Source organism: Sodiomyces alkalinus, assembly GCF_003711515.1.
Source record: "Sodiomyces alkalinus F11 unplaced genomic scaffold SODALscaffold_2, whole genome shotgun sequence".
NCBI classification, from domain to species: Eukaryota; Fungi; Ascomycota; class Sordariomycetes; order Glomerellales; family Plectosphaerellaceae; genus Sodiomyces; species Sodiomyces alkalinus.
In genome coordinates, this window is record NW_021167080.1 from 6064060 (window position 1) to 6077665 (window position 13606).

At 45.1% G+C, this 13606-nt stretch overlaps 2 protein-coding genes across 2 annotated transcripts in view; both read left to right on the forward strand.

Moving 5' to 3' along the window:
- Positions 1–1844, forward strand: part of SODALDRAFT_331453 (GTP cyclohydrolase-2) — a 1971-nt gene extending 127 nt beyond the window's left edge. The window contains exons 2-3 of the mRNA XM_028611459.1: positions 1–1390; positions 1469–1844. Coding sequence (XP_028469489.1) covers positions 176–1390; positions 1469–1519 — 1266 coding nt within the window. The 5' untranslated portion in view covers positions 1–175 and the 3' untranslated portion in view covers positions 1520–1844. The remainder of the gene's footprint in view (positions 1391–1468) is intronic.
- Positions 1845–2048: 204 nt separating this feature from the next.
- Positions 2049–3630, forward strand: SODALDRAFT_331454 (hypothetical protein). Its single transcript, XM_028611460.1, has 3 exons — positions 2049–2735; positions 2807–2830; positions 2947–3630. Exons 1-3 carry the CDS (start codon positions 2157–2159, stop codon positions 3406–3408), a joined length of 1065 nt encoding a protein of 354 aa, XP_028469490.1. The 5' UTR covers positions 2049–2156; the 3' UTR covers positions 3409–3630.
- The last annotated feature ends 9976 nt before the right edge of the window (positions 3631–13606 follow it).

Genomic DNA, 13606 nt, shown 5'->3' on the forward strand with positions numbered 1-13606 from the left:
AGACAGACAGACACACAGACAGACAGACACACAGACAGACAGACACACAGACAGACAGACACACAGACAGACAGACACACAGACAGACAGACAGAAACCCTCCTGAGCGCATTGTCCGGGTAGTTCTGCCACAGGCCGCCGACCCAGTGCGATATCGGCTTCATCCTTCATCAACATGCCAGCTCCCGAGTCTCCAACCCGCAGCCGAGCACAAGGTGACTGGCACCAAGATACACAGCACCTCCCTTCCTTCTATTCACCTCGAACACGACCCCTCGATCACCCAGACAGTCAAGTCACCAGCAATCCTGACAGTACCGGGCCCGTCCGAAACCCCGACACTAACATTAATATCGACCACCTCGCAAGCTTATCCTCTGTACCAACGACGCTCCGTCACGACGATGCCTCCTCCACAGTGCAACTACCACCTCCATCCCTCCTCTCTCCCGCTTTCACTCCTCCCGCAACCCCCGGCAGTCTGACGCCAAATCAGCATGCAAAACAAGATGCTACACCCCGCGGCGTACCCGTAGACAGCTCCATCCCGAGCGGAGGCTGCGGTACCAAACGTCCGCGTCTCCTCGACAGCCTCCCCAACGTACAATGCGTTGTGCGGGCCCGCATCCCCACCGTCACAGGAACCGAGATGTTTCTCCACCTGTACACCAACGACATTGATAACAAGGAGCACCTCGCCATTGTCTTCGGCCCCCATATCCGAAGTCAATCACTTGACGCCCCGCAACCGGGCGAGACTGAACTGGACAGGATGATCCGCGGGGCCTATACCGGCCGGTTATACCCGGGCCGTACGACCAGTGGTATATCGTCGGCACAGAATGATGAAGGCGAGAACAGCAGCAGCAGCAGCACGACCACCACCACCAGTGCGCCAGCGGAGGAGTCCCAAGCCCAGACCGAGCCACCCCTGGTACGCATCCATTCGGAATGTTACACCGGCGAGACGGCGTGGTCGGCCCGGTGCGACTGCGGCGAGCAACTGGACGAGGCGGCACGGCTTATGAGCTTGCCCGGGAACACCAGCGGCGGGATTATCATCTACCTGCGCCAGGAAGGCCGGGGGATCGGGCTCGGGGAGAAGCTCAAGGCGTATAACCTGCAAGATCTTGGCTCCGACACCGTTGAGGCCAACCTCCTTCTGCGGCACCCGGCCGATGCGCGCAGTTACGGCCTAGCCACCGCCATGCTGCTTGACCTGGGCCAGACGGAGGTGAGGCTGCTGACGAACAACCCCGACAAGATCCGGGCTGTCGAGGGGCCCAACCGTGAGATTCGGGTTACGGAGCGGGTGGCCATGGTGCCGCTTTCGTGGAAGGGAAAGGGCGGGTTCCGGAGTCGGGAAGTTGAGGGTTATCTCAAGACCAAGGTATGTTTCCAAACCTCTTCTTTTGCGCTCATTATGAACTCCCGCTTTTAGCGCAGTACTGACTTTTGTCTATTGCAGATCGAGAAGATGGGACATATGCTAGATGCAGCCATCATGCCGCGGACTTGAGTAAAGCCAGCAAATTTTATCAGGGGCACCCGGGATCATCAATGGATGTTGCTATAGTCGTATCACATGAAATATGCACTGGAGGGCACGGCATTCGTAGGCGGCAAGACTGGTTACCGACAGAGGAAATGCATTTGAAAAAGGCGTCAAGGTAAACTCGGATATTCTGCTACATTTCCATGTGCATACGCGAGGATATATTTTATAGTCTGCGCAATCTGACATTTTGTATCTACCAAGCATTTAGGTGCATGGATGCCGTCAAAATACGAATCCATTCTCAACTGAGTCATCGAGCAATACAAATTTAATTTGTTTGGGGGGGTTAAACTTTTTTTCTTCCATTATCCCCCCCCGGGGCCTATGCTAATGCGAAAGGGCAAAAGGAGACCTACTATTGTGGCAAATTGAAGCAGACGCTGTATGTCACGTGAGCAGATCTTCGCCGGGAACCGTTTCGTCGTTGATTTGTCGTTGCTAGTGAGGTCATGGCCAGACATTTGTCAGCCTTGTCCACCTTCATTCAGCCTTCTAGAAACCTCAACGGAGCCCGCGTCTTTTGTGATTGCCTATTAAATGCCAACCGACCCTCATTACTTTGTCCTAGTTTGAAATCTCTCTTCATATCCATCCCACCATGGCAGATGTAGAACCGAACGTCGCACAAGAACCTTCGGCAGGCAGCGAAGCCGCCCCTGCGCCGGTCGCAGTGTTCAAGCGTCGCGGTGCAAAAGGCAAGGCTAACATCCGGAAGAGGCCAGCGACACCACCACCTGCAAACAGCGACTCCGATTTAGACTACTCCTCCTCAGAAGACGAAGCAGGGCAGCGCATCAAACGGCGCAAGAAGAACACGGGCACCGTGACAGCGTCGTCCAGGAACAACGCCGCCAAACCCCAAGACCTTTCCGCCACCACGTTTTCCGCAGACCGCAGCGTTCCCATCTCCAGCGCAAATGATGCCACCAAGGCGAGCAACTGGTACGACGAGGACGCCAACGGCGCCTTGTCGGCGAAGAACCTGTTGGGTAGCACGCGGTCCAGCGCGAACCAGTCCGACGCGCCGGATGGAACATACAGGGGACTCGCAATCCAGACGTCCTTTGTCAAGAAGAACCCGGATGCTCCGAATCGCTCCTTCGGGCCCATCAAGGCGCCTACAAATATTCGAACCATTACTGTTACAGATTATGCTGCAGATACCTGCAAGGATTACGTAAGTCGCCTGCTCCCCCCGGCACTCAGTGTGACAATTTGAGAGATGGATGTGAGCTAACTTTGCCAAAGAAACTAACAGGGTTTTGCGGATTTGTGAGTAGTATCTTTTTTTCTTTTTTCTTTCTTTTTTCTTTCTTCTTCCTCTGCTGGTCACCAAACTGCTCTTCTGTTTTCTAGACCAGCTGCTAACAATGGTACCTCGTGATCAGGGAGACTCATGCAAGTTTGCACATTCCCGCGAAGATTTCAAGCAAGGATGGCAGCTCGACAAAGAATGGGAGAATGTCACCAAGGGAAAGAAAAACTTGGGCGGAACCGTGGTGGCGAGCGCGAACAAGAGCAAGGTGGCCAATGCCGTCGACGACGAAGACGACGACGAGGCTATGCTTGAAAACATCCCCTTCGCATGCATCATATGTCAGGAACCATACAAGTCGCCCGTTGTCACGAGATGTGGGCACTACTTCTGCGAGCCTTGCGCTCTCAAGAGATTTAGGAGGGATCCGAAGTGTGCTGCCTGCGGGAGCGGTACGAACGGTGTGTTCAATTCTGCGTCCAGGCTGAAGAAGCTTCTAGAGAGGAAGAGGGAAAGAGAAGCGAGGAAACGTAGAGAAGCTATCGAGGCGGGAGAGGAGGTCAGTGACGAGGACGAGGGGCAGAATTCCGAATAATATGAATGGCAAGCTGGCAAGCTAGCTGGCTAGCTGTGTATGAATGACTATTCAGCGCAGTCTTTGATGAATATTGAATATTATCTTAATGAGCTAGCTGTTTTGGTTGAATTGACGGGAGCGTGCTTATAGGGAGCGTTGATTCAGGAAATATATAATCGTATTATGTATAAAAGAGAAAGAAAAAGGGGGCGGGTATACGTGTCCAAAATATATCTACCACCTTCTAAGCGAGGATAGTAGGGCGCCTCTAACTAATAGGAGGTTATTATACCGTGGCTTATGTGATAGAATATAATACACCCCCTAATTATTAAGCCGTGATTAGCGGAATAATTACTTAGCCTAACCTTAACCTAGCCTTATTTTTAACCTTAAAATAGCCTTAAAGGGTCGTGTAATACCCTTAATATCGAGTTAAAAGGCAGGAACAAAAGCTATAAAATAGTAAAGAATAATAATAATAGTAGTAAATAATAAAGGAAAAGTGCTATTAATAGTAGTAGTAAATAGGTGATAGTAAGGCCTTCCGTAGATAAATTAAAGGCGTTATACCGGCGTTGTAAAGCTTTTAGATCCTCCCTCTTATAACCTCTTATACCGTTGTTTTTTCGAGGATTTTTTAACGATTTTAAACTAATTTTTCCGAATTTTCCTATTAATAGAAATAAAAATAATAATAATAGCGATATAGTAAGTATCGGAGCTTTGTTTTTAGTGGCGCGTACTAACTGGTAGCATTATTTAGGCTCCTCCTACTCTCTCGGCGGTTACTTTTACGGCTACGGCGAAGAAGGCTTTGTCTAATAGCGTTAAGAAGAATAAGGGTAAGGGTGCCGGTAAAAAGGGTGCTGCTATAAGGTATTTTAGCGCGTTTATTCTGGATCTAATTACTCTAGACCTTAGCTAATTCCTAATAGACTATTAAGGGTAATAGTAATAATAATAATAACGATACCGATACCGATAACGATTTTATTCTAGTGCTATTCGAACCGCCCTGCCTTAAATATGTAAAGGGCATTTATTCTAGAAAACAGCGCTCCTTTAATTACTATATTTCTATTCCTAAGCGCTCTAATAGGTGCTAAGGATAGAAACTATATATACTACCCTTTATAAGTTCTTACCCCTTATCTAAGGCGCTTTATTATTATTAATCTTACTCCGCTATCCTAACTAATCTATAATTATTATTATTTTAGGAGCCTTTCTAGGCTATACGGTCCTTCTCGGGTGGCTATAGAGGGGAAAACCCAGGTTAAACCCGGGGAAAACCTCTATATACTTCCTTAGGTGGAGTAGTGCCGCTACGGGGCCAACGTGGCCCCGGTTTATCTCTACTACGTATCTGGATTATACCTCTAGGCTAATAGCTAACGGGAAGTGTGGCAGGCTAATAGATAGGTAGGTTAGCCTAAGCTAATCGTTAGCGGCGGAGTGGAGGCTAAGGGGGGTACCGCCGCGCCTCCGCGGTATAGTAGTTATATCCCTTTAGCCTCGGCCTCCCTGCGTCTCCGAGGATTATGCCTTTTATTCCTTCCGTTCGGTTAATAAAGAGTATAGGGGAGGCAGGCGCCTCCTGCCTCCCCTAGGTAGGTTCCTGCTATATCTAGCGGTAAGTAGGGAGGATAATACTCCACCCTATTATAAAATTTAGATAGTTAATATCCTACGAGGTCTTTATACCTCTTTTCCTCTCTCTTCCTCCTATAACGCTAACGAGTTCGTTATAGGTTTTCCTCCTAATCTATATCCGTTTACGGTGCTATAGGCTTATCGTTACGGCTCTATACTAATAGTAAACCCCTTTAGTTTTCCTTATTATTTCTCTCTTATAATTTAACTATAAATGCTTTATAGGTAGCGTCGCGGTGGCGTGGTGGCGTAGGGGTTAACTAGGTAGTATAGTATCGATTTATATATATAAATAAGTAATCCGAAGTGGTAGTATAATATAAGTTCTTTTCGTGGCGTAGCGGTGCCTTAGTGGTAGCGTGTTAATAGTTATAGATATTATCTCCTAATAACACTAACACTAATAATACTAACCGCCGCTATAAGCGCGGTATAGTTCGTATCCTACTATATATAGCCCTTAGTAGCGTCGGAGTAGTATCGTAGCGTTAACGTGGGGTAGTTATATTCGTTATAGTAAGCGTTTAGGTATTTACCCCGACGATATAGAAGCTTACGCTAATACCACGGGAATAGGCGCGGCCTATTACTAGTATACTAATAGTCGCCGTCTATATAAGGATATAAGTCGCTTCGGTGCCGTGGTAGTGCCGTGTATACGTCGTGGTGGTCGTAGCTAATAGTTCGATAGGTCCCCTCCGCTACTAAGAAGTAGCAGTAACGCCTTATAGATATTTATTAGGTATATATAGCGGTAAAGGCCGCTAATAGCGCGGGTATCGCTACTATAAGTATCCCCTTTCGGTGCCGTGGTAGCTCCACGCTAATAAGTTATAGGCTAAGGAGCGCCTAGGGACGGTATCCCGGTCTTTTAGCCGGGTCCTAAACCGGGTATTACCTTCCGGTTGCGGTCGCGGCGGTACCGTGTCGGTAAAGGTGTAGGAGTTATCTCGTTAGATAAGACGTTTAGAGGCTAAGATAGATCTAATCCTAAAAGACCTTATAAGTAGCACCCCCTTAGTCTTATTATAGCTCCCTAGCGGTATTAGTTAGCTAATTAGTCTAGTAGGGTCTCGAGTATATTAAGAGCAGTGTTAGTGCCTCCAAGGGAGGTAATAACGATAAGAGCTAATCTATACCATACTAATACTATATCGTTACCACCGGGGTCCCGGCTTATAGGGCCCCTATCCTAATAATTAATTAGTCGTCGTGTCGTCTTATTCCCGATACGGTCTCGCTTCGGTATCGCGGGTGTTTTCGTAGGCCTGTATAACTTCGAGGGCGAGGCGGAAGTCTTTAAGCCTCTTCCGTTATAGGAACCACCTTATAACTATCCCGGCCTCGGTATCGTGTTCTAGTGTATTGTATAAATCTCCTTTAGTTATAAGTAGCATCCTTATAGCACCGAAGAGGTCCTTATAGTCTTCCTCGGTTACCTCCTAGTACTAGAGTACTATATACTCCGCCGTTTCCGCTCCTCCGTCTCCGTAAAGGCACCACGGTAATAGGAAGCCCGGCACTCTCGTTTTAGCTAGGAATACCCGTAGGCCTAGTTTTTCTAATCTAATCTAGGTAAGTGCGGAGCTCTATAGCTTAAGGAGCCCTCTATATTTCCAGAGGGAGCGTTATATCGGGGGGCGGCTTAGTACCGTTACGGCGTAGGTCTAGGGCCGCCATGCTTCCGCCTAGGCTTAACCCTATTCCCTTATAAGGGCCTTCCTCGAGGGCGAGGTTCCGGCCTAAGTCGTTAGGGCGGTAAGCTATACTATCCATGCGAGGGCGGCGTGAGTCCTATAATACCGGTTCGGTGCCGCTAAGGCTCTCGCTGCGGTATATACTCCGGCTAATATCTTATCTTCGGTCCTTTCTTCTTATATCCGGAGGATCTTTCGGGCACTTAGGCTTAAGAGGTATAGATTAAGGGGGGGATAAAGGTCTTTTTTTCGAGGAGCCTAACCGGCGTGGCTTTATAGGCTCCGGCTACTAGTCGGAGGTATCGGTTCTATACCGCTATAAGTGCCGCTACCGGGCCGTGCTAAAGGCCGGCCCCTATTTTATAAACGGTTAAGGCATAATAGGCGATTATTAGTCATATAACTACGAGGTATATTCTCCTTACGTCTACGAAGTTATACTCTTACGCTACCGCCCTAAGCCTCGAAAAGGCGTATATTTAGGTGGCTAGGCGGCTTTTTACCTTTTTAGTATTTTATCGGAAGTTAAGCTTCCTATCGAGCTAAACGCCTAAAAGCCTTATCGCCTCCGCTACCGGTACCGAAATAGCACTAAGGGGGAGCGGGGTAAGTAAGGGTTAGCGTGACTTCGTGAAAGGGATATAGATATACTTAGCTGGTTCGAACTATAGTCCGCTCGCTATCTTTTAGTCTAGGTATATCCGCTACGCGGCGGCGAGGCGTTACGGCGTCTATACCTCCATTCTACCGAAGGCGATAATATTCGTATCGTCGGCGAAATCTATTACTATCGTTTTAGGAACCCTTTCTAGTTCTTCGTATAGGGTGGAGATATAAAGGATAAAGAGGATAGGGGAGATCGGGGAGCCCTACGGTATACCCTTATAGAGGTATCGCGGGGGGGCCGTTTTGCTATTAAGTACTAGCTAGGCTATACGGTCTTAAAGAAAGCTACTAACTAGGGTAGTAAGCTACTAGGGGAAGCCTTTCCTTTCGAGTATCTTCAGGAGGCGAGGATAGGGGATAGTATTAAAGGCGCCTTTAATATCTAGTTAGAGTATTAAAGCGGTACCGCTATAGGCCTAGCTCGCCCTTACGGCCTCTATAACTCTTTATACTACCGTCTTTATACTTCGCCCTATCCGGTTTCCTATCTATTCTTCTAGGAGGAGCCGATACTCCTCCGCTATAGTAGTAATCCGATCGGCTAGTATCCCCTTAAGGACCTTACCTATTATACTAAGGAGTGATATCGGTCGCTAGCCCTTTACTATCCTATAGTCGGCCGGCGGCCGGCCTTCCTTCTTAAGGACTAGTACGGTGGTATAGCGGCACCTTTTCGGGTAATAGCTTACTTCGAGGTACGCTATAAAGATAGTACTAAGTCTTTAGTGTATAGGGGGTCTATATACTTTTAGGAGCCCTACTAAGAGTCTATTTAGTCCTAGTGCCGCTTAGGGTTTCGTCTTCTTAAGGCGCCCTTATACGTCCGCTACGGTGATATCTCGGCAGACGTCCTACCCCGGGGGGAATTCCGCGCCTAAGGGTCTAAGGGCGGTAGGGGAGGGGGGGGGGGGGAACTTCCAGTTAAGGACTTCGGCTTTTTCTGCGTATATAGGTACCGGGTTATCGCTATCGTCTTAGTATAGTGGTAGCACCGATAGGGGGTCCGGCGGTACTCCCCTTTTAATTCGTGCTTATTTCTATAACCGCTAAAGAAGGCTATCGTTCTTCCCAGTCGAGTAGAGTAGATACTATTAATATAACCGCTTCGCTACCACTATAGCCTTATCTCGGCGCCTCTCCACTTCCCAGAACTCGTCCTATCAGTTCCGAAACTTCCTGGATATATATCTACGGTGGAGGCGCCTTATTTCCTGGGTAAGGGCGGTTAGCTCCGCGTTCCACTAAGGGGTGGGTAGGTATTTAGGGGTACCCCCGCGGCGGCGCGGCGCGGCCTTATCGGCTAGGGTTATAAGGTCTTCTATTAGGTTATTTAGTGCTAAGTCGATATCTCCTAGTAATATAAGGGGGCCGGTCTACCGTATCTATATAGCGGCAAGCTAAGAGACCTATATAGGGTCGAAGTCTTTCCAGACCTAGCGAGGCCCGGCCAGGTCCTACGGTGGTGCTATCGCGGTAATCGGCATGGTATCCGTCTTTATAAGGATTCGGGCTATCTATAAGTAGTAGTCTAACCCGATAACGGTCTTATCCGGGCTATTTAAGTCGTAGCGGAGCCCTTATATTACCTATATAAGGTCGATAGTGCTAGCGCGCCGGCCCGGGCGGTGCTATATAGTTATTCCGGGGAGGGTTACTAGGTCTAGGTTCTACCGGATTATAAGGGTAAGCAGGGTATTAGCTCGGGGGTAATACCGCGGTGGCTAAGACTATAGGGGGTAGTATAGGTTAAAGTCCCCTATAAGGACGTATCGGCCTTATAGCAGTGCCGTGTCGAATATATCTTATAGGGGCGTGTTTTAGGGGATCCTAGCTAACTAGTAGTTCTCTAAGTAGATCGACTAGAGTATAAGGGTATTATCTCCGGTCCTAAATATAACCGTGTAGGTATCGCGGTAAGCCCGCTATGTCTACGTGTATAGCGGGTGTCTTTTATAGATATATAGGAGGGCGCGGCCTCCTCCCTAGATTAGCCGGTATACCCCTTAGAAGGGGTAGGTAGGGCTTTTCGTGAAACGGTTAAGGCCGGGTTCCTGGATTACTATTACGTCGTACTTAGCGCGGCACCAGAGCGGTAGCTCCCGCCGCGCCTAACTCCTCCCTATATTCTACGAAAGGACGTGGATTTCTATTAATTAGAGGGGGGGGGGGTTTAAGATAGCGTGCCCAGTACGACCGGGGTCTAGCTTTAGGGTTCCTACTACAGTGCCTTACTAGCCCCGCGGGGGACTATATAGGCGCTTATCGGGCCTAGTATCGGGGAGCCCTCCTATCCTCTAGTCCTTTTCGGGGGCCGACCCCTACCCTTATAGAGGGGTCGGTCCTAGTCCTAGGCGATAATAATCGGGGGGAAGATCTGCGGCTACCGCGGGTATACAGCTTCGGTCTAGCGGGTGATATCGAAGTCCCTGGCTCGGTATTTATACGCTTCGCGGGTCTTCTCGGCCTCCTTCTTTAGTAGTCGGTATAAATCATCGAAGGTGTCGTGGTCTCTGGTGTAGGCGGTATAGCGGCGGGGGCGCCTAGGCGCCGTAGCTTCTAAGACGCTTTATAATTGTAATCGTGTGCTTTATTTCGTATTAGCTTAAAGATATATACGCTATTAAGCTTTACGACCGCTAACCTATACTTATAGTTTTTCTAGCCTCGTCTTATTAGTTAAAATTCTATTCGACTATATTATAGTCCGAAAAATCAATAAAGACTCAGAGGACGATAATAAGAAGGTACGTTTATCGCTTTATTTCTAAGGATAAAAGCTCTAACTAACTAATCTCGCGTAGTTTTTCGCTAAGCTTAAATAAACGGTGAAGTTTATAATTAAGTTAATAGAGGACGACGATAACGAGAAGTTTTTCCGTAAGGAAGAACTTAAGGGAGAGTTAAACTAGCTCCCCGCTACTGCTTCGAGTAGTAATTCTACCTCCTAGCTCGCGGGAGTTATACTAGATATTTTACGGGAGAATAGTTTTGTTATTACTCCTCCTACTAAAGGAAATAGCGTAAATATTACACAGGATAGTACTTAGGATAGTATTAATAAAGCTTAGTAACTTTACTAGTATACCGATATTATCTTTTTAGAGTTTTAGAATTTACTTTTAGAGTCTAGTATAGTATTATAGTATTAAGATAACGATATACCCTTCCTTTTCCTAAATTAACTAATCCGCTAGCGCGCGGTACGCCTAGGGCGCGGGAATTTCGACTTTAACTACTTCTTTCTACCCCCTCCGTACACTAATTATATTAAGATATACTCGGAAGTTCTTGAATTTTTATCGTGGAAATACTTTTATTAATCTATCCGCTAGTATTAAATTCGTAATAAGATATACGACTCTAAATAATCCCTTTACGTTCTCCTGCTATACCTAAAAGCGCTATATATCTATATAGCGAAGCCTAGTCTGAATTCTAAAGCTATCGTCGATTATTAGGCGTATCGTTTACGTGTTATCGTAGTGGATATCCTAAGGAGATTCTGGATTAAAGCGTATTTTAACGAAAAGACGCTTTAAACCTATTATTTCTTTCGCTACTTACTCTAAGGCGAGTAGCTTTACTTCGGTTATAGATATTATTACCGTTACTTACCTTATTACTTTCTACATAACTAATCCACTAAATAAACTAATAAGGTAACCCTATAAAGATCTTCGTGTGTCTAAATCGTCTATTAAAGAAGCGTTACTTATAATAACTATCGTCTATAAACTAGTACTCGATCTATACTAAATCGAGACATCCTTTATTATAAATAAATAGCGGATAGCTTAGTCTACCGCTATATAGTACTCGGGAGAGGGTTTCTAAGAAAGCGGGAGAGAATAGAGGCGGCGAATACTATATCAGGATATATTATAACTACTATATGAAGCATTAATCCGACCTTTTCTTAATAAGATTTAATCTCTTAAGCGGTGGCTTTATCTTCTCTTTTCCGGTATTCTATAATAGAAATAGGGATTACTAGGTAGGTATTTAGAGTATCTAAATTAAACCTGGCTATAATCTTTTTAATATATAAGTTATAGAAGAGGAAAACCTCATATTAAGGGCGATCTCGAGTAATCTTAATACCTAAAAACTAATCGGCTTCCCCCTTTTCCGATACCTTAAACCTTATTTTAATCCCTTCAATAATCCTAAGGCCGTTTGAAGTACTATCTCTATGAAATAATATAAGAATATCGTCTATAAAGAAGATAACGAATACGTCTTAAGCCTTAGTATAGAATAGGCACGGTTCTTCCTTACTAGCCACTATCCCTAAGTCTATTAGAGTAGCCGTGAAGGTCTAGAACCATAGTCTAGGTAAGTCGTGTAGTCTATATAGTGCTTTATTAAGCTTTAAGCACTTATCGGGCTACTTAAATCTATTAGGAAATTCGTATATAATAGGCGTTCCTATTTTACTCCTCTAAGCGTTAACGAAGGCGTTAACGATATTAAGTTACTTAATTTCTAGACTAAACGAAGTAGCCAGGGCTATAAAAATATAAAAAGATTTTATAGCTAGCGTTACTATATAGGTTCCCTTAATTATTAAGCTCTTCTATAAGTCCCCTCGAATATATAAGCGTGTCTTATATCGTTTAAGATATCTATCTTAGTTAAACTTATAGGTAAAACCCCACTTTAACGGAAAAGGCTTTAACTTCGTCTCTAAGCGCTTAATTTCCCTCTATATACGCTTCTTAATTAGCTTATTCACCTCTTTCTACGTGGCTTCCTTAAACCGTTCACGTATCGGGTAGTTAGTAAGCTCCCGCTAATACCTTAGCATAGCTTTTAGGTAGTCGCGATAAACCCTACCGTTAATTAAGGGCTTTAGTGATATTATAGCCTCTCTTTTAGTATTTAAACGGGTATTTATTTTAGTATCGGCTACTCCGAGAATTATTAAATTAATAGTTAGAAGCCTTTCTAGCCTATTCTAGCGCTCTTCTTATTAATTAGATAAGAAAAAGGTATAAGTTAAAGATATATCTAGCTTTACCTAATATATCCGTGGATTAATCCGAATAGTCTTTCCTTAAGCACGGCGATCGGTGATTCTTACGCTAGCGTGCGTTACTTTCTTTACTAGTATACTCTTTTTCCTTTAGTAGGCGGTTACCTTAGGAGTCGGTCGGATAGGTAGTCTAGATCCGGACACTATAATACGGCTAGTACCGTGGTGCAGATTAGGAGTAGCTAATCGCTATACTATCGCCTACGTACTCCTTTCTATAGTTAAAATCGTCGAAGTATCTGTATTAAGCTCTAGTATATATAATCCTAGCGTATCGGTTCTAGTATCTTTTTAGATAGCCACTCTATTATCTTATTAGTCGGAAGAATTATTAATTAAGAGTTCCTCCGAAGACTATAGCTCTACGCTTATAACCTAAAGATTCCTGCTCTAAGGATTAGGTATTACGCGTGGGGTTTAAAGTCCTATTACGGGCGGTTTGGGTATACTAGGTGTATCTAGTAATAGTAATAAAGCGTCTAATTTAGCCTCTACTACTCTTACCCCCGAGTTCGAACCCGTAGACTATACTTATTCTCTAGAAGGTACGCTATTAATTAATCTACCCGGAGGGTAGGCCTATAGGATAAAGTCGTTATCTTTATCTTCTTATATTTCGTAAGTTATAAGCTAGTTCCTCGCCTTAGGCTCCGGGATCTATTCTGCTTCTTTAAGCTATAGTTTATAAACTAGCTGCTCGTTAAACTGTATATTACGCGTTATAATAACCTTCTAAAGCTATAGAATCTATACTCGGTAAATATTATAGGTAATATAACTTATAAGATATCTAATATATCCCCTTAGTTAAACCTTATATAGTTTTCTATTCCTCCTAGCCTCCTTATCCCTCGCTATTAAATAGACACGGTAGCTATAGGTATAAATACCACTCTAATCAGGGCGTAGGTCGGCTATATACTCTTTTACCAGAATCGGCGTATTATCTCTAAACTATAAGTCTAGGATTTCTACTAGGGATTTCTATCCATGTCGTTATAAGGGACTTATATTATATAATAACGCTACTATTCTAGTGCTTTCTAGCTATTTATCTAGTGGAATTCCTGCTCCGTTAAGTATAGTATTAGACTTTATAATAATTAGTTAACCGGCTTTTTCGCTACCTCTATTCGGTTTATAGGTATAGGGCGGTATAATT

Bases quoted from the DNA above. Each gene is read 5' to 3' on its own strand.
- SODALDRAFT_331454 (XM_028611460.1), top strand. From the start codon at position 2,157: ATGGCAGATGTAGAACCGAACGTCGCACAAGAACCTTCGGCAGGCAGC. The intron at 2,736-2,806 runs GTAAGTCGCCTG...ACTTTGCCAAAG, and splicing joins CAGATACCTGCAAGGATTAC to AAACTAACAGGGTTTTGCGG. The intron at 2,831-2,946 runs GTGAGTAGTATC...CCTCGTGATCAG, and splicing joins TAACAGGGTTTTGCGGATTT to GGAGACTCATGCAAGTTTGC.